Source organism: Pyxicephalus adspersus, chromosome 7, assembly GCF_032062135.1.
Source record: "Pyxicephalus adspersus chromosome 7, UCB_Pads_2.0, whole genome shotgun sequence".
NCBI lineage: Eukaryota > Metazoa > Chordata > Amphibia > Anura > Pyxicephalidae > Pyxicephalus > Pyxicephalus adspersus.
The window spans coordinates 17,914,386-17,934,157 of NC_092864.1; the positions used below are offsets into that span (position 1 = coordinate 17,914,386).

At 37.5% G+C, this 19,772-nt stretch overlaps 1 protein-coding gene across 1 annotated transcript in view; it reads right to left on the bottom strand.

The window, feature by feature from the left end:
• The window catches only part of CHLSN (cholesin), a 187,762-nt gene that overhangs the window by 120,961 nt on the left and 47,029 nt on the right, over nt 1-19,772 (bottom strand). The window contains exon 3 of the mRNA XM_072417714.1: nt 9,357-9,389. Coding sequence (XP_072273815.1) covers nt 9,357-9,389 — 33 coding nt within the window. The remainder of the gene's footprint in view (nt 1-9,356; nt 9,390-19,772) is intronic.

The window sequence follows — 19,772 nt, forward strand, 5'->3', positions numbered from 1 at the left end:
ACTTGATCCAAGGGAAGGCAAAAAAAACTCCAGGTACAATTTGCTCCAACAGGGGAAAAAAAATTGCTTACTGATTCCATGAATCAAATGTTCTCTGAATCAAAAGTCTCTGTTATCTTTACTATAAAGCTTTAATACCCAGGTATATTCTGTGCTTCTAGAAAAACATCCAGCTTTTTCTTATAGCAATCTATAGTAAGTGCTAAAACTTCTTCCTGAGGGAGCCCATTCCACATTTTCACAGACCTTACAGTGAAGAATCCCTTCCTTATCCGCAGCCTAAACTTCTATTTCTCTAAATGCAAAGAGTTCCCTCTTGTTCTTTGTAATGATCTCAAAGTGAATAATGGGGATAAGAGGTCCCTATCTGGACCATTTATATATTTATACAGGGTGATCATATCCCCCCTTATACGTCTCTTCTCTTCTTCCACCTCTTGTGTCTACATGCACTCACTCCAGTTCTGGACGCACATCATTATTGAGGACAGTAACACCGGTGAAACATTTCTGTATAATAGGTGTCATCTAGGAGCCATGTAGACCCCAAAGTGGAAGTGACAGAGCAAATTGAAAAGCACAATTTGAAACCTGTTGTCATCCTAAATCGAAGAATAAAAGTTGACAACTGGACCTATAATGAGCCTCAAGGTCTCAGAGTTTCATGGACAGCCCTACATACAGAATATAGGGGATATATATCAAGTGTACAAAATAAAAATTCCCCACACAGACAGTATCAGTGAATAAGACGAATCTGTTTTAGATTCAGAACAGAGAGCTTCATTGCATACATTTGCCAGTATGTGTGGAATCTGCATTGCTGTTCAGGTTCTAGACTATGTAGTTGTACTTTGTGAGATGAAAACTAATGGGACATTTATAGGCAAAACATTAACCGAGAGCACGCTACCTTTCTATCTATAAAGCCTTACATGGAGAATGTACCAGAGACCGGGATCACAATGTTTAGTTCAGAGAAGAACTCACCCAGAGAGTTCCTAGTTACAGTGAGGCTCTTCTTCTCACATGCAGACTTTAAATGAAATTTTAAAATAGCAAACATGCCAGGTTTTTGTTGCAGAAGGGACAGGTTATGTTTTTTCTGGGATATAACATTCTTACCTGCATGTTTGTAACCTTTTTTCTAAGTACCTGGGCTTGGGTATTCCCTGGGGCTGCTGGGACTGAATGAACTTCCCCATGCATGCACCATCCTGTGGGGGACAATGTCTGTGTTTTTTCAGTTTCAGAATTTCTGGGCATTTATTTTTTTTTAAAGCAGATTTAAATGTAACAGCAAAACTCCACCCTTAAGTATTACAAATTCTAAATATGTTACCCTGGTATTTAAAACAAAATTATCTATTTTATTTTCCTTTTTTTTATCTATGCACCTCATAATTCAGTCACTAAAACTATTAAAGTTGATCTCTGCAGTGCTTGTTTTTATCTTGGGTACCAGTAATTTGCACTTTTAATTACCAATATGTATACCAATACTCCTTCAGGCTTCCTCCTCCCAGACAGCAAATCCCCAAAGTCACTTCTCTAAGGCAGAAATGTAAAGCTCTGATGCAGACTCATCATATACGCTGCTTACAGTCACGGAAGAGTTATTGCTGGGAACAAAAGCAGGGTAGCCGAGTTGGCTTTGGGAGTAACTTGACCAACGTCAATACTTTTGCTGTATAAATGTATGGATGAATTGCTTCACATTGCCTGTAGCTACGGAGTTCAATGATGGCTCATCATAAAACTCTTAATACCTGTTAAGAATACTTAATTGTAAAAAAAACAATTAAATGTGTAATATAACATTTAGGTCAGATACATCACAGTATCATATATGAAGAAAGTTGAAGTTTGGATTTAGATGAAGCACTCACCTATTTTAAGCACAACTTCTTCTACATCTAAGCTGCAACAGACTTTATATATGATATTGTTATGTGTCTGAACCAAGGGGCCTTTTGTAAGTGCCATATTACCTATTTTAATTGAGTCACTAAATGATGTTCTGTACTATTTGGTGCAAACCCTGGCTTCTATTTTTAGTTTCAAATGGAGAACAGTTGGGTCAGAATTATATGTTGTCTGCCTCTTCTGGTATTCATGTGGACTATGCTTTAGGAAACACAAGCTAAATATTTTTCAGCCCTGCAGCCAATAAAAGGAATTCAGAATGGAGAGGATTATTCTCACTTGTGAAGTCATGGCTATGTTTATATCAGTTTAATATAATCAGTTGTCAAGTTCACTTTTAAAGCTATACTAAAGAAAAACTAGGCATAGGTATATTGAGGATTAAAGCTCCATATGTAACAAACGTTTGGTAAAATGAAATCCTAAATATTTCTAGCTTTAGGAAAAAGTTATTTATTGCCTTCCAACACTGCGTATTTCACAGTGGGCATACTTGCCCTTACTACATAATCATTGGCAACCGCTGCCACAATCAGTGGATGCCTCAATGCTTAAGAAAGGGAAAACAGGATAAAGAGACCTAAACAGGAAGCAGCAATTAAGAAATCTCCTTAACATGATGTCCCAAAATAAGATAAACACTGGAGACAAATAAAAATGCGTGACAGTGTACGTGAACACATAACTTGTGTTTGAAAAAAAGAAAAGGTTCCTCCGGGGTCAGATGTCTTGCTCTTCCCCTCTTACATACATTAAGTAGCAAAATTATCTCTGTATGTTGCTTTTACATGTTTAAATAAAGCAAAACGTGGGACCAACAAAATATTTAAGGAGGAACTAAAGTTCATTTTTTAGGAATCCACGATCAGGCAGGTCATTACTGCAAAGGGGGCAGGTGATGTCCCTTCTGCAATATCCCCTCCTACCTGATCTTTCCAGGTATCTGGAAAAGGGTGAGCTGCGCATGTGCAACGTCAGTTTTGGTTGCCAGGACACCCAACACATCCCAGCTTCTCCTGCACATGCTGGGAATGGATGAACTCCGGCACACCTGTGTGCATCACCCCCATGAGTTGCATCATCCAAGCCATTCCAGATCGCCGAAGATCCTCTGCAGAAAGAGAGCAAAGAAAAAGATGTCGGCCCCTGCAATGAAAAAGACCGGGAGAGCAACATCGGTTTTGTTCCCCTTTAAGTGATATAAGGCTCAACTCACTGGGCCTGATTCATTAAAGCTCTCCAAGGCTGGAAAGGATACCCTTTTATCAGTGAAGCTGGGTGATCCAGCAAACCTGGAATGAATTTCTATAAAATAATTTATTTGTTAGCAAATGTTTTGAATCCTGGACCAGATCCATTTCAGGTTTGCTGGATCACCCAGCTTCACTGATAAAAGTGTATCCTCTCCAGTCATGGAGAGCTTTATTAAATCAGGCTCATTGTCTTTATAGCTGTGATTTTGGTCCTGGCTCCTCACCAAAGATCTTGTACTGCTACTTTAAGTGGAGCATTAAAAACTCTTTTTCGACAATAACTCAGAATACAAACACATTTCACGGAAGGAACAGAAATTCAGATACTTTGTGTGTGTGTATATATATATATATATATATATATATATATATATATATATATATATATATACACATATATATATATACACACACAGCCATTTTCGCTGCTTGCCTGGAGTTTGTCTTAAAACAAGATTGAATAATGCACTGAAGAGTTATTGTAGAAAGATGTGTGTTCAGAAAATCATGACATATAAATATTAGTGATAACATTTACTTCCTATATATAGTGCTGCTGAAGATTACATAAAAAGCTCTCCAGATGGTGTACACTCTCTCCATCTGCACCCCTTGATTTGTGGTGTCTGCATGCACTCGTAATGGGAACCAGACAATTTCTGATGCTAATCAAACTCAACCCTCCTAAATGAGCCTGAGAAGCAAATTTCTAAACATCACTAAATGACCTTACATGAATGGCATTATTCCATTTAATGCTGCTGATGTTAATCTCTATTAGACTTTAGCTAATCACCCTCTAGAGGATTTTTGCTGTAGCTACCAATGTTCTTTTCTAGACCCAGCAGTGGAGGGAGTTAATAGAACACTCCAAAACATTGTCCAAAAAAAAAAAAAAAAGAAAAGAAAAATTGAATGTGCCTGTAACGTATTAACTCCTAACAACAGCTAAAACCTTTTGCTTTAAATTGAAATACAATTTGAATACAATGAAATAAAGGCCTAAGGGCCCATTTAGATGTTTGCATTTAGATATGCCCATGTTACCGCAAAGTGCAATAAAGCTTTTAACTTGCATTGATGCTCATTTCAAATCGAACACCAATGCATTAATGTAACACAACTGTGTTTTAGCCCGAAGGAAAGCATTGTCACATAGCCATGTGGTGGTTCAAAGGATATTCAGCTTATCAATTCTTTACTTTGTGTCCCTTACTGTAATTAAGCCCCTGGTCAGTGGGTTTACATAGGCAGCGTCCAGAAAAGTGAGATTTTCACATGATTTTCTGATTACCCAGGTTCACCCATGAAGGTCTTAGAGAGTTTTACTAAATCAGGTCCAGAATGTTTTAAGCTTACTTGACTTTTCAAGCAAGGAGCTGGTAGTCCTGGTCAGCATGCAAAGAACCCTAAAGGACCAAATCTGTAGTATCATTTCAGGACCTTTTTAAACAACAAAGAGCTCACTAAAGAGGATTCAATCCTCAATACTAAATTATAATATACAGTGATACCTTGCCTAACGAGTGACCCTGCTAAGGAATATATTGGCTAACGAAGATTTTTTCCGCTGGGCTTCTGCCTCAGTTAATGAAGATGGACTCTGCTAACAAATGCATTTGTGGATGTGCAATAGCAATCTGCATCTGCGGGGAGCTGTATTTTAGTTTAGTTTCCGCTAACGAAGATTTCGGCTAACAAGTGTAATTCCCGAACGATTTATCTTCGTTAGCAACATTTATAAACTCTCTCCAATGCACATCAAGTTTATTCTGGTGGTCACATTGACTGAAGAGACAGTTTGTACAACTGAAAGACCAGTTGGATAGGGATTTCTCCAAGGGTATTTTAGGGGAGAAACTACTTGCACACTTACTAAGGAAGCAGAGGCAAGTCAATGTTTATCCATTTTTTATTATTATCTAGTATATTATCTAAGGTATCTTACTAAACTTGTATGTCACTATACATGACCCCACTAAGTGTCAGGTGGGGGGGGGGGGGAGTACCAATGTTATTAAAATTACATTTTTACATAACAAACTCAAGGCAATACCTTATATACTAGATTTGTTAGGTGTCACAGTCTGACTTAGAAGACCTAGGAGACTTAATATACAGATCTACAAGCGTTTTACTAGATATTCTAAGTACTGCTGCAGCTAATGATTTAATTGATAAAAAGCACTCGAAACACAAACTTTCACAGTAAATAAGCACCTTGATTTGGAGACAAAACATTGCAATCCTTTATGAGTGCACTCAGGATTTATATAACTAAATGTTCCGAAGGCCTTGCCAGTCTTGGGTGGATTATTCAGGACATGGCTGTGCTGGAGGAGGCCAGCAGAGGTTGGCCTATACCATTAATGGGTGCACCATATACATACACACAACTTTATAAAACTATAAGTGTTAAAAGTAGCTTAGACCTACCCACGGGTCATCATTGCATGTTTAGGATTGACCAAAATTCAAATTTTCATGCCTAGTAAGTTTTCCAAGCTCCTAATAGTATGCATCAAAGCACCACTTCCAGTGGACCTCTTGCAGTGGAAACCTTGGCATTCTAAGGTCTGCTGCTGTAATAATTTCACACAAAAAGATTGCTGAATGGTTGTGCCAAAACTCCTAATACTATGTTACATTTTCTTAATGGTTAGTCTCGAGTATGCTTTTGATGCAGCCAAGATATTTGTAATTGGTATGATTAGTCTGACATTCACTTATAGTTACTGAAATAATTGGTGGCCGCCCACTGATTATTACAAGTTATTGTAATTATTGCAAATTTGTTCATGATAGCAAAAATGAGATATTCAAATAGTAAAAAAAAAAAATAAAAATGATTTCATTTACGGACTGATCCTTATTCCTAATGGAAAAAGAAATAGGCCTTTCACCACATGGGCACAGAAAGGTGCTATGAGACGAGTGAGAGAAAAATCATCCAAAAACTACAGGTAGTGCCTGGGTTACATACAAGATAGGGACTGTAGGTTTATTCTTAAGTTGAATTTTTATGTAAGTAGGAACAGGTACATTAATGTATTAAATGCAATTAGGACAGATGTTTGTCTCAACATATTATTAGGCAGCATGGTGTCAGTTACTGTATAAAATCCTCACTGTGAGTTAATCACAAAGCAAGAAAAGAAAAAGAACTTTATAGAGCTTAGACATTAACTCCTGGAGCAAGTGGTGCTTTGATATGCAAAAAGAAACAACTGCAGAGTTTGACTTGTTCATTAGAGGGTTTACAAGAGTTTGCAGAAGAGCGCAATCTCACCTGTGTTTAGCAAAAGATTTCTTCTGCAAGCCATGCAAACCGCCCCCTCCCCCCATCAAGCCTCCGTACTGCACACGTGCGAGCAGGGAAGCCCTGTTCGTAACTAGGAGTCGTCCGTATGTCCTTAACTCTGGAACTTCCTGTATGTGTTTTCTTTCAGTCCAAATATAATAGAAGTTGCATAGACAAGCAAATTCAGATTTTAAAGTACATTTTACTTGCATTCCACGTCAGCTTGCAATCTTTACCTCGCTCTTACCTTCATTTAAGATTCTTCCAAGTTGTAACAAGGTGTTTTTACAATTCCACTGACTTATACTTGGGGGGAAAAGAATTTATGTCAGGAACAATAACCTTTGTACATTAAAAACAACAAATTCCCTAGAGGGCTTGTGTGAGAAGGCTGCTGAATACACTACCTACAGAAAAACTCAAATAATCCTGTAGATTAAATGTCATTAACAAAACTTACTGTGCAACACTATTAGGATAGGAATTCACTAAAAAAAAATGTCCCTTGTTATGTAACATGTTGTCCTAATTGTTATAAGCAACAACATATACATTTTAAAATACAAACTCAAATTAAAACTAAAAATGGAGCACTGAGGTGAATGCAGGGAGCCCAGCTATAGCCCCCTTTCATGTTCTATCTATGCATTGCAGTGTGCACCAGTCCATGCTACGTTTCATGCATTATTATTTTTAATTGAATTAAGTGATTTTATGAAATATTGATGTGAAATTGGAAGGGAACAAAGGGTAAAAATGAGAGAAGAGGAAGCGAGGGTGTGTGGACTTCTAGCAAAATCCATCAACTAAACTATTGACTGTTTAGCAGGGAATGAATGACATCTCTGCTTGGCCTACAGCCAAGGGAGGTCAAAATCATTGGAGGTAAGAAATATTCTCTGAGTAGTGGTCTCTCTGATGGGTTTTCTAAAGAGTATTACCACGCTATTACATTATTTGTGCATGTGTTTAACATGTAATCACATGGTTGGGTGGATCGGCCACTTTTATGCCAATGAGTTTCATAATACACTGTTGGAATACCTTTTTAAAAGAAAAATTACTGTAAAGAATGTTAACATACAAATTTATTCAGTGGAAGTTTAAAAAAAATATTCAGAACTTGGATCATGTGAGCACAAATGTTGTAGCTGTTCCAAACCATATCATTGTGCAAAACGCAGCAATATTTTCTGTATCCAAACAATGTATGGGCAGCTTTACAGTATAAGTGGAAGCATATTGTGCACAATTTGATACATAACTAGAGTTCCATATGCCTTCAGTGAAGCCAGAATTCTCCTCTAATCTCAGTGTCTGTAAATATCCTTAGGTCACACATTAATATTTCATGTTATTTCCAACAAACCCTAGTGAATTGCTGCTACAAATACGAACAGTGGACTTTGCCCACTCACAGAAGTCTAAGCTACTAGTATAAAGCTGAGGGTTAATTGAATACAAATTTTGAGTTTTTAATCAAAATACCGTACAATCAGAAAAATGAATAAGCAACCTTGTATTAGACCAAATGCAGCTAGCGAAATTTCATGCAGTTGGATACTGCATGTTGTATCTGTGGAACATTAAATTTAGGGCTGAAGGTTGAAAGCATTCTACAGACACAGCTGTATCTAAAATTCTGTTATCATCATGAGACACTTAAAAACTTTTAATGGATCAGAAAGGATAATTTAAAGCTTGTACGGGCAAAAATAAAAACAGAAAAGGAACAGATAACATTCCCAGAGTGATGATTTTATTGTCCTGACCTAAAATAACTGAATTGTCAAATTTATGACAAACCTACATTTCCCACCAATTTATTTAGCTGCCATTGTCCCTACTAGCCGCACAGAAATAAATAAGTGGGGCCATGTACCTCACTTGATTTGTATGAGGCTGCCATTCTTCTGTCTTCCAAGACCTCCAATGGTAGCCAAGATGGCGTTTTAAAGCAGCATAGCAGGATTTATAGAGGCTGGGAGGCTGCAGACTAAACCTTAGCTACACAAACCCTTTCGTTTTTGATGCGTATAGGGTAGAGAGTTACTAAAATATGAGCAATGACCTGCCATCATTAAAAAACAGTCATGCTAGAAGCCTATTATGATTATTATGAATATTACACTGTATTTTTATAGCACCAACATTACACAGCGCTGTACAAAGTCCATAGTCATGTCACTAGCTGTCAATGTAATGTCCCTACCTCAGTCATTTGTCTATAATACACTCTAAGGTCAATTTCAGGGGGAAGCCATTTAACCTAACTGCATGTTTTTGGAGTCTGGGAGGAATCCAGAGTACCCGGAGGAGCGCAATCACGGCCGACATTCGAACCTGGGACCTAGGGCTGCAAAGGCCAGAGTGCTAACCACTGAGCCAACGTGCTGCCCCAGCTTTCACTTGGTGACCTGAAACAAATGCTGACATAAAGATTTTGTTCTGTGAGGGGGTCAGCCAATACAATTTTTGGTAGTGTCAGAACTGCTTCTTAATTTTAGACCTATTTCTACTGGCCCATCAATATTACAGATTGCTGCCTCCTATGCCAACAGGAATGTGTTATTTGAGGTGGAGGTTGGCAGAAAAGAATGGCCAATATTTGGATTGATTATATATGAAGAAAACTTCCTTAGCCAATAGATGGGTGAGCCATCCTAACACTAGGTAACAGTAGCTTTTTGTGTGTGTGCGTGTGTGTTACTGTATACAAAGCACTTCTATACAATGAGGTGCCCCAGTGCTATGCTGAGATGACAAAAAAACAGCCCAGGGAGGCGTTCGTATTGTCTTCTGCATGCCTAATTTTCAATTATTGTGCTACACCTAATGTAGACCCTTTCTTTTTGATAGAAACAAAAATTACTAACCTCAGACACTAGAGAATCCGGCTCTTCAGAAACCTGCAGAGAAATATAAAGATAAAGAATTAGCCATGTATGCCAACAACACCTTAAAAGTGTATTAGACTATTGGTAAGACTTGGGGTACAGCAAAATACAGAATGAGGCTACCAACATGCCAAGCAGAATCTAAGCTGTCATTTTTCAAGTGAATGGTTACATATTTCTGATGAACATTTCTCTTCCTAACTTTGCCTACTGGCATGGGGCTCTTACTAAATCTTTAAGGTATTGTCTTTATACAGGGTGCCCCTTTTGGGGTTTTTATTTCACTGCCATGGGGCTCTTACTAAATCTTTAATGTATTGTCTATATCCAGGGTGCCCCTTTTAGGGTTTTTATTTCATGAAAACAGCCATAAAACAACATCATCTAGTGAGCTGTTCAACTTTTTTATTTTTTAGTTATTTTTACATGATTTATTTTTTACATGATTTAAAAGATCCAGAGCTGCAAATCTGCACATCTTGATCTAAGAATTGAATACCTGAATTGATATCAAAAGGCAATTCTAGAAATTCAACCTTGATTATTGTAAATTATTTTTAACTATATTAAGGAGCTAAAAAGCAGAGTTAAAGATGTTTACATTGGAGTAAGTTGGCTGGAATGAAATATTAGACAAAAAAGACAAAACCCAAAACTGTAATTTTACAAGAAAATGTTAATAAGAATATTACAGAAGTTAACACGTAAAACTGTCAGGCCCTCGATACCAAGCTAGATAAATGCTACATGTGTGAAGTACTAGTAAATCATGGTGTCATAAACCAGGGTATCCATGCAAATGTTTGTGCATTATCGCTGTTAAATGTATGTAATGTATGTATAACCTATACCTTTTCAGTTTTTATTCCTCACAGTGTGCCCTGTGAGAGAGACTGCTTTTATCTCCCTGTCCTGGACCTGCAATAGGTATAGAGTATCAACAATACACTTATTATTGTACAAAATGAAAAGGCTGCTTTTGCAGGTAACCCTGCGGCATTTTTTCCTCAGTTCTCCAGGATGAAGGATGCTAGAAGACCGGGGACCTACTTATATTTAGGGTATAATATTTATGCACTTCAGTTACAGTGTATTGAAGCAGAGAATGGCCCTAACGACATCCCCAATCCCTACAGCAAAGGACTTCCCTGTGCTGAAGACAAAAGATAAAGAGAAAGGCTACGTATACACCTCAGATGATTCTGGTCTGATTATCTGGGATCGGACCGGAATTTGATGTCTGTACAGTGGACGTCCAATGTCAGTCATGGATGCAGCAAGGGAGGACTAAATGTCAAGGTTTTTCTTCTGTTCTGGCTTCTACCTCATGGAAGAGATCTTACCCTTACCAGTCTTTATGTACATGGTCCTCTCTTATTACCCAAAAACACCCTACCAATTAGTAGCACGGGACCTTTGTCTGATGGGTCCACTGTATCTCTTGCAAACCTTCCTTTATTTGCACACCTTTAAGAAAGGCGCATATTTGGTTAGTTACAGTAACAACTCCAGAATATGTATGGGTGATAAAGCACCATCCCAAATTATCCAGAGTTTTCTCAATGACTTTCCACAACTGTTTACTTTCTAAATATATTTCTGTACTGTAATTGCTAGCTTCTGTTTCCAGGAGACATCTGGTGTGTGCAAGTTACATTTCAGTTACTTAGCCGAGTTCTTAACACACGCAGCCTTGAGAATTATCTGCACAGCTGTTCCTGCCAACCTGGGAATTATCAACAAAATGATCTTTTAATGTTCATACGAAAATTATGGAGTAATACGATCAATAATATTTATGGAAGTGCAGTGTTTTATATTTGTACAATATTTGTGTTGCAGGCAATGAACAAGCAGACTGACCTAAGTTTATTGATCACCTTGTTAACAAATGAGTTGATTAACTATTCAAAAAATTCACAAAGGTTCATGGATAAAAATGAAGGGAAGAAGTGGGCTGCTCATAGCAAGCCGTGCCCTAATTTTCCTATCCACCTACTTTTTTGTACACATCAGGCCCACTGCAGGCTTAAATAAGACATGTGAGAAACCTTTGGATATTTAAACATTTATATTTTCCTAACAAGTAAGTAATACGTTTTAGCTTGATGACCTCTGTAGCTGCTGCCACTCTGCAACAATGTATCCTTAATCCTCCAGTAATACTAGTGCATTGCATTAATGTCACTAGTACATTACATCAAGTTATGTGTTAACTTGCATTGTGTTGCCCAGTGCTCACAAAATCAGACATTTTTAGGAATGCAGCAAACCACAATTGGTAATAGGAAGGTGTGTTAAGGCGCCATTCAGAATGCCAACATGTATGTGCATTTGGCTAACGAGCGCAGTTGTGTATGTGTTTCTGCAGTAAAAAAGTATGGACAAGGCCTAAAAATTAAAATAGAAGAAATGAATATGTCTGGTCTCACAGAGCAGGTCTCTCTTCGATATTCTTTTGGACCTACCCTGTGTTACAACAATGGATTAGGCTTAAAGTAGACATGTGGAAGAGCTAAAGACATTCAAATATTCACATATTTGTTACACGCAGTTAAGCTTTACACTAAAGTCCTCACTGATCTCTGTAGCTGCTGGCACTCTGGATTCATTCCTATGACTTCAATAACACTAGTGCACTTGGTAGTCCTCTTTAAACATGCGTAACAAGCGTTAAGTCAGCTCACTCTTTTAGATGGTCTGCCCTGCTCAATTTTGCAAATGGACTGAACCACAAATGTGTTGAAAAGATGTGTTGGGAATTCTAAATGGCACTGCAATACACCAGTACATATAACTGTACATTGCAGTAATGAGCATAGTTACGTACAAGTGCCATAGGGCGATAGTGTAGATAGGGCGTAAGATTAAAAATACAAGCAGTGGAATTGTGAAGTCAGGTCTCCCTCACTTTCCATTAGGTTGTTCTTTCTAACTACCAGCAGTGAGTTGCCTGCCAATCTTACAATCTGGTAATAAAAAGAAAATGTTGGTCCCAACCAGCTGTAAATGTAAATTACCCAAAGTTTGGCATTTGTTTTCTTGCTGCATACATTGTTATCTACAAGCACTATCCTATTTACATTACAGATGAAAACCTGGGTTCTGCAAGTGAGTTCAACAACAGTCTACTGCACTGGTTTCCTGTTGTAAAAAACATGCGTCATCAATCATATTCTCCTGTGGTGTATGAGAAAACCAGCAGCATGGAAGACCATTGCATATTACAGCCCTGCTCTTAAAAGGCCACCACTTTTTAAAACCAACAAGAAGGCCCCTGAGCAGTGGTAATGCTAGCCAATTTTACTGGTGGTGAAGGTTTAGGCAGAGGAGTGAGGTGAAGTCCTAATCAAAAACATGATGTGCTACGGTAAGCAATAACACTAACTGTAGCAAACTTTTAGTCATTTTGAAAAAAACTTAAACATGGATGGTGTGAAATGTGGAATGGTGTGTGGTCATGTTGCAGTGAACAATGATCATGGTCCATCAGCCAGCAAGAGTCTCTCAGACATAAACCTCAAAACAGGATTGCATTTAAATGCCCATTACTTTACTGTTTTTGATAAAACATTGCCTGCACTTTGGCATTATTGGAAAAACAGTGTCTGAATGTAATAGTTTGTAACAAGGTGATGGTGGGAATATTATGCCCATTACATTTATTTCAGTAGGACAAAGATGGCCCTGCAATGGGACTTCAAATAAAGCAAATCATAAAACATTACACAGCTCTACTCTAATTTCCTGATTATGCCAGAAATAATTTTTTATTGGGTACATTACAGTGAAAGAATAATACAGGAGGTTATAGGTTAGGTTAATTCAGGGCCTAATGTCAATAATAATACCAAATCAGGCCTAGAATAATTACACAAATAATATACCTATAGAGGGTTAAATATCGTCAGTAAGAATATTTGTGTATATGCTGTGATATCCAAACAACGCTACACTGGTAAAACGAGTTTGAGATTGTGTATCCAGAAAACATTTCATGACAGCCCTAACCACTGGTATAAAACAGAATAGATCCAAACTAAATGTAGAAGAAGAAATAAGTCTCTAGCTCAAAAAATGCTTTCCAATCTATTTTATCTAATTTTGGTAAACCGGTAGCCTCATTTTCCTGTTCTTAGCTAACAGGAGTGGAACCCTGACTGTTCTACAATTGCTGTAGCCTAGCCACTTCCAGATCCAATATTTCTTTCTTCAGGTCACTTTAAGAAAGACTATTTATGCAAATATGGGCTTCCTGTCAAACTGAACCAATCTGTCACTTCTCTCCTGACATCTCTCATCAGCAAGGTATTTTTATCCATAGACTTGCCACTTCCTGGAGGTTTTCAGCACCAATCTCTTTCGTTTCCTGCACCAGTCTCCACAGGTTATAATTTGCAAAAATCAGATGTGGTCAAAAGCTTCTGAGATTCTAAAAATAATATGCTTGGGAACGCTTGTTCAAAAACCCCTGGATTTCTTCTCTATATCTACATGCACATAAAGTACTGAATTGTAGCTACACAATATCTGTCTCTCTGTGGGTACCACAGACCTCAATTTAGGGAGATCTTCACCAAGCTCACAGGCTTCACACAGCCATTCTGCCTCATCCATCCCAGCCTCAGGCTGCAACTTCCCCCAGTGTCAAAGACACGCTCCTTTTAAGCATCAGCCAGGTGCTTCCCAGCAATTCTCAATTGTTGTATCAGAAGAAAATTGGAGCCCCTGGATCCCTAATAAACTTCCACAAATCTTCACCACAGCATTTACTTACAACCCTATCAAGGGCAGCATGGTGGCTCAGGGGTTAGCACTCCAGCCTTTGCAGCGCTCGGTCCAAGGTTCGAATCTCAGCCAGGACAGTCTGCATGGAGTTTGCAGGTTCTCCCGTGTCTGCGTGCGTTTCCTCCGGGTACTCGGGTTTCCTCCCACATCCCAAAAACATGCAGTTAATTGTCTTCCTCCTAAATTGACCTTAGACTACATTATTGACATATGACTATAGTAGGGACATTAGATTGTGAGCTCCATTGAGGGACAGTTATTGACATGACTATGGACTTTGTACAGTGCTGCGTAATATGATGGCGCTATATAAGTACTGTGTAATTATAATAATAATAATATACAGGCCCTTTCATCCCCTTCCTAGGTGAAAATAAGGTCCAAATACCTTACAAATTTGGTATCATATATTTGATTCTACCACAATAGAAAAAAATATAGGATAAAATGTCATTTTTTTCAAGACCATCCATGTTTATTTGTGGTTTAACATGTCAATATGGTAATACGTATTGTATCTCTAAATGCTTGAGGCGTATACAGTCAATTTAAGCATTCTTTAGTACAAAAGGAAGTTCAATCTTTTGAAGGAGAAATCTTATTTTTACAAGAGACTCATTTCCATTCAGCGAAAACACCTAACTGGAATCTACGGGCATTCTCCCACAAATTGTCAGCTAGTATCAACAAAAATAGCTTGCGGAGTATTGATTGCAATAAAAGATACTTTAAAATTTAATTAAATCGACCATGTGGCAGATCCAGATGGACTCCAAGTGATATTAACCTGTAAATTGAATTCTCAACTTTACACACTGGTGACCCTATATGCACCTAATTATAAGCAGCATATTTTCCGTTGCAAATTCCTTAAACAAACAAGTAATTGTAGGTGGAGACTTCAATATCTCTCAAGACTTCTAACAACTTCTAAAGCAAAAAGAGTGTCTGTCAAGAGATTTGCATAATTTGGAGGTGCCAACATTTATACCTCGTCCTGAACTAGCCATACTACAAATCAATATAGACGACTTACCTGTAGAAACAAGAGCCATAGCAATATATATTCTCCTAAGTGCCAAACTACAAGGAAATGAAAGAGCTCCACAATACTAAATATTTCAGAAGTAATATATGACTTAAATGTACAATGTTCTTTAGAAAAAACATTTGCCATCACTGACAATTATTATAAATGTTTAATTAAAGATTAGGATGTATGGTTAAACCATCCATACTGTGCTAAACCATTAATCGTATGTTCTAATAATGCGATAATTTAGACTGGTGTCGTTTGCTTGTTGTTATAATTGTTGTTATTGTTTTTTTATTTTGTCTTCCTATTTTTCCTCCCCCATCTTTATTTTCTATGTACTTTCACTATATAGCTATAGTATATTTTAAATTCAAACACATCTAATGTATATTTTGGCAACTGATTTCGTTGTTACGTTATGTTCTAAGATCTTTTATTAAAGAAATATATATATATGTCCATTTTTAATCAATAGTAATGTCAAATGTTTCAAAAATAAAACTGGTTTACCTATTTTGCTCTACAAATACGAATAGAAAAATCTTATTTAATAAATTATGTTTAATTATTATATTAAATTATTTTATCTAATAAATTTTTTTTTAATTATTAACATATTTATTTATTTCTTTAAAAAAGCCCCGCTTAGGGTGGAATTCAACTGAAAACTTTTTGTGCATTCCAGTTCTTCTTTAATATAGAATAACTAAAGCTGAAATATATTCTTATGGAAGACCTAACACAGACCACAGGACATAGAAATGTCAAATATACTATATCCCAAGGGAAAGCCAAGACCCTCTACACAATCTATAGGAGCAAAAACAACCAAAGGTGTAAATGCTCACTAAATCCTATAATATTATAAAGATAATCAATTAATGCCAAGCCTTCTGAAAATTAAAACAAATGACAAATAAGGTATATAGTGTGTAAATAGCAACCACATTAATTTATATCTGTTACAAATAATTTATTTCTTCAAGATACCAGACTGGAACAAATGGTAATCTGCATTTAGCACTACAAAGGGAGGAACATTTCGTAAAACAAATTGCCATTTGCCAATTTACTTAAAATGATCATTGCTATTAATATGACTTTCCATGGCAGAGGAGGGACATCTTTTACAAATAGAAATTTGACAAATGATGTGCAGCAGAGACACTGCCAAGGCCAGATTAAATAAAAAAAGATGCATGGGGTGTACATATAGAATTAGAAAATCGTAATTGCTAATTATTGGACCAACGACTACAAGCCATTTATCATTTAGTTACCCAAGATGAAACGAAATGCTTTCCTACTATCTCATTATGGGTTAATTAAAATCAATTTGTGAGGTTACGGGAAAAAAAGAAATGAAAGCACGAGTTATGGGTCCTAACTACAGCTAATGAGAAATCAATCTGTACTTCCTCAGCATTAAACTGCAAACACACTGCAAAACATAAACAAGGGACAAATATGTACACAAACCAAGGCTGCACACACTAAAATATACGTGTGTATACAATGAAAAATACACAGCAGTCAATAACGTCTATGCTGAAGACAACAATAGAAACCGATCAGTTGGTTTCTAAGGCTGTGTACACACGTTAGACTTTTATCATTTAAAGCAATCTTTCTCGATCCTTTCCAACAACAAAACGACTCAAAGATCCATGAACGAGCACTGTACATACAGCTCCATTCTGCTCTATGGATAGGGGAGGGGGAGAATGAGCGGGCGGCACCCTGTTGTGCTCTCTCCCCTTCACTTCTGTAGACATGTCAGATTCCCGTCCGATACTAGCCCTGAAGCAATAATTAGACAAGAATCATCTGACCTGTGTACATAGCCTAATCCTTATCCAAATACAATGCAACTGTGTGGAGTTTGAAGATCCACTCAATTTACCCCAAATAGTGTTTCCTGAAATTACAAAATTATAGCCTAGATTTTCCCTAAGTAGTACAGCAAGAAACAGTTTATATCTTCATGTGATGACAAAAACGTCTTGCAGGGACATCTGCCGGGAGCTTCCTTCCCATTGACAAAAGCACGCTCCCCACAGAGCCTTAGGAGTGTATACACATTCAAGTTTTGTTGCTGGATGTGATCAGAAAAGAGTACCAGATAAATGAATGAATGCTGTACACACAGGGCCATTCTGTTCTATAGAGAGGGGAAGATGAGCAAACAGAACCCCGCTGTGCTCTTCTCTATTTTCTTGTACTGCAGTTGTTTACCGTCTGTCGTTCATGGATCCATTGGAATGGATCCATAAACGACGTCAGGCGACCACTGCACACATATCAGATTCTCACTTCAGACAAGCCTGACCACTCGTATCGGGTGAGGATTAATGGACCAGTGTACATAGCATTATCCTGATTTATTAAAGCTCTCCAAGATTGGAGATGCTAGACTATCACAGGTAAACCTTGGTCATCCACCAAACCTGGTATGGATTTAAATGGATGCATGATAAAAAATCATTTGCTAATAAGGCAAACGTTTTCAGTCCAGGACCAGATCCATGCCAAGTTGCTGAATCCCCCAGGTTCTTCTATAATAGTCTTTCATTTCTAGTCTTGGAGAGTTTTAATAAATCAGACCCATATTGTGTGGGAAGACACTTGGAATCAAGCCACCAACACTGTAAGTATAAGGAATGAAAATAAACATTTGGAATGGATGGGAGCTGAGGAATGGAACATCATTTTGGACTTAGCAGGCAGTGAGTTGGACTTCTGCAGAGATGTTACCAATTTTAAACAAGGAGGCTGCTTTTTTACAATATGATGGCAGAGACCTACCTACTATGACTGAGGTGCTTTCAAAAAACAAAATGAACTATAAGGCTTTGTATCTCTTTTGTTTGGAATGGAATGTGTTTGGTCAATTTAAAACTGAACTTCGGGCATAAAAAAAAATCAATCCTCTATATGTATTTGGTTATTGTGCAAGCAGATCCCCTAGGTCCTAGAACACGTGTGGTTACACATGCAGACCTGTACTGAATCAATTTGCATTACAGCAAAGCTCACATTGATGGAGGATCTCTTTTGTCCCATGAAATAATATTTGCTGGACACATGGAAATATGTTTTCTTGGAAAACAACATTAATTTTATATCAAGAGCTTTGAGGAATTCAGTCATACAATGGTTCAAAGGCGAATCACACAAGAGTGAGCTTTTTGTTATTAGCAACTGTAGATGAAAATGCATCAGTGCTGGTGCAGAGTTAAGATTTGCTGCTTTGAATCACATTGTATGTATAACAGTGACCTGGGAACTGAATTATTCATACTTATGAAAATGTAATTTTTACATAAATGTCATTGTTTTCATATGAATTTACCCTACATCATTATTATAACTGGGAGGGTAGGATCACCTTTTAAAATTTATCATTTTCAAAAATAATTCCCTTTTGCTTCAGCAATCCACTATTCACAAGGGGAAGGCGAAACATCACAAGGAGTTGGTAGGTTTAGCAGATTCTTTGCAACATTAACCAAGGATGGTTAGGTAAGTTGGGATGGGTGCTGAAAAGAATTCAAAGATTGCACCAACTATATCTAGTGACACTCATCCTAACCTACCCATCCTTGTAAATGTTACAAAGAATCTACAAACTTCATGGCATTTATAATGAGGTTCTTTTAAGTCTCCAACATCCCATAGAGGACTGTGCTATGTGGCAAAGCTTCCTACATTTCATGATGTGATGGACAGAAATACAAATCTTTTGGCAGACAAAGGAGCTCTATTGTATATATTTCATCTGTGTACTAATGTGCTTGCAAGTAGTTCAGCTTTAGACCTAAAATTGGACTTTACATTTTTTAGAGCACTTAACTTAATTTAAATAGCAGTTGTCCTTAAATATTATCCAGTTACCCATTTTGATGCCTAAAAATATCCTCTCAAAAATTCTGTCTCAGTTTCTGAAGCTGGCACAGTATCCAGTATGCAAATTATTGAGTTGCTTAGAGTAAACATGATGTCTGGTCATCCTGCATTAAAAAACAGTGGGAACCATGCTGATTCTGTGCCCTTCTCCCAGCTCCAACTATGGTGGACTATGATATTTTGCAGAGAAGGAATAGTGGCTACACAGAACTGTTTTATGTTAATGTTTGTATATGATTTTTTTTATTTAGAAAGTTCAATGGTATTTTCTTTATGTTCAGGACCAGATTAAAAATTACTAGTGTTTAGGTTGATTCTAACACTGAATTCCACCTAATACAGCTCCTGGTAATGGTGTGCCAACAATGCTGCCCTGCTCCTCAATATAGACCACAGTTATTTTCTTCTGTAGGCTGTAGAATGCACTAGGATTGCCCACTTCTTGCTTGATTGAAAGGAATGTAACAGTAGTTAAAATGTGCCCACTGTAAGCTAAACTGCACTTGGCAAGGACAGTGTATGCACTATTGTAAGTGTTGGGCAAGGACAGTACATACACCATTGTAAGTATTGGGCAAGGACAGTGCATGCTCCATGGTAGTGTTGGGCAAGGACAGTGCATGCTCCATGGTAGTGTTGGGCAAGGACAGTGCATGCTCCATGGT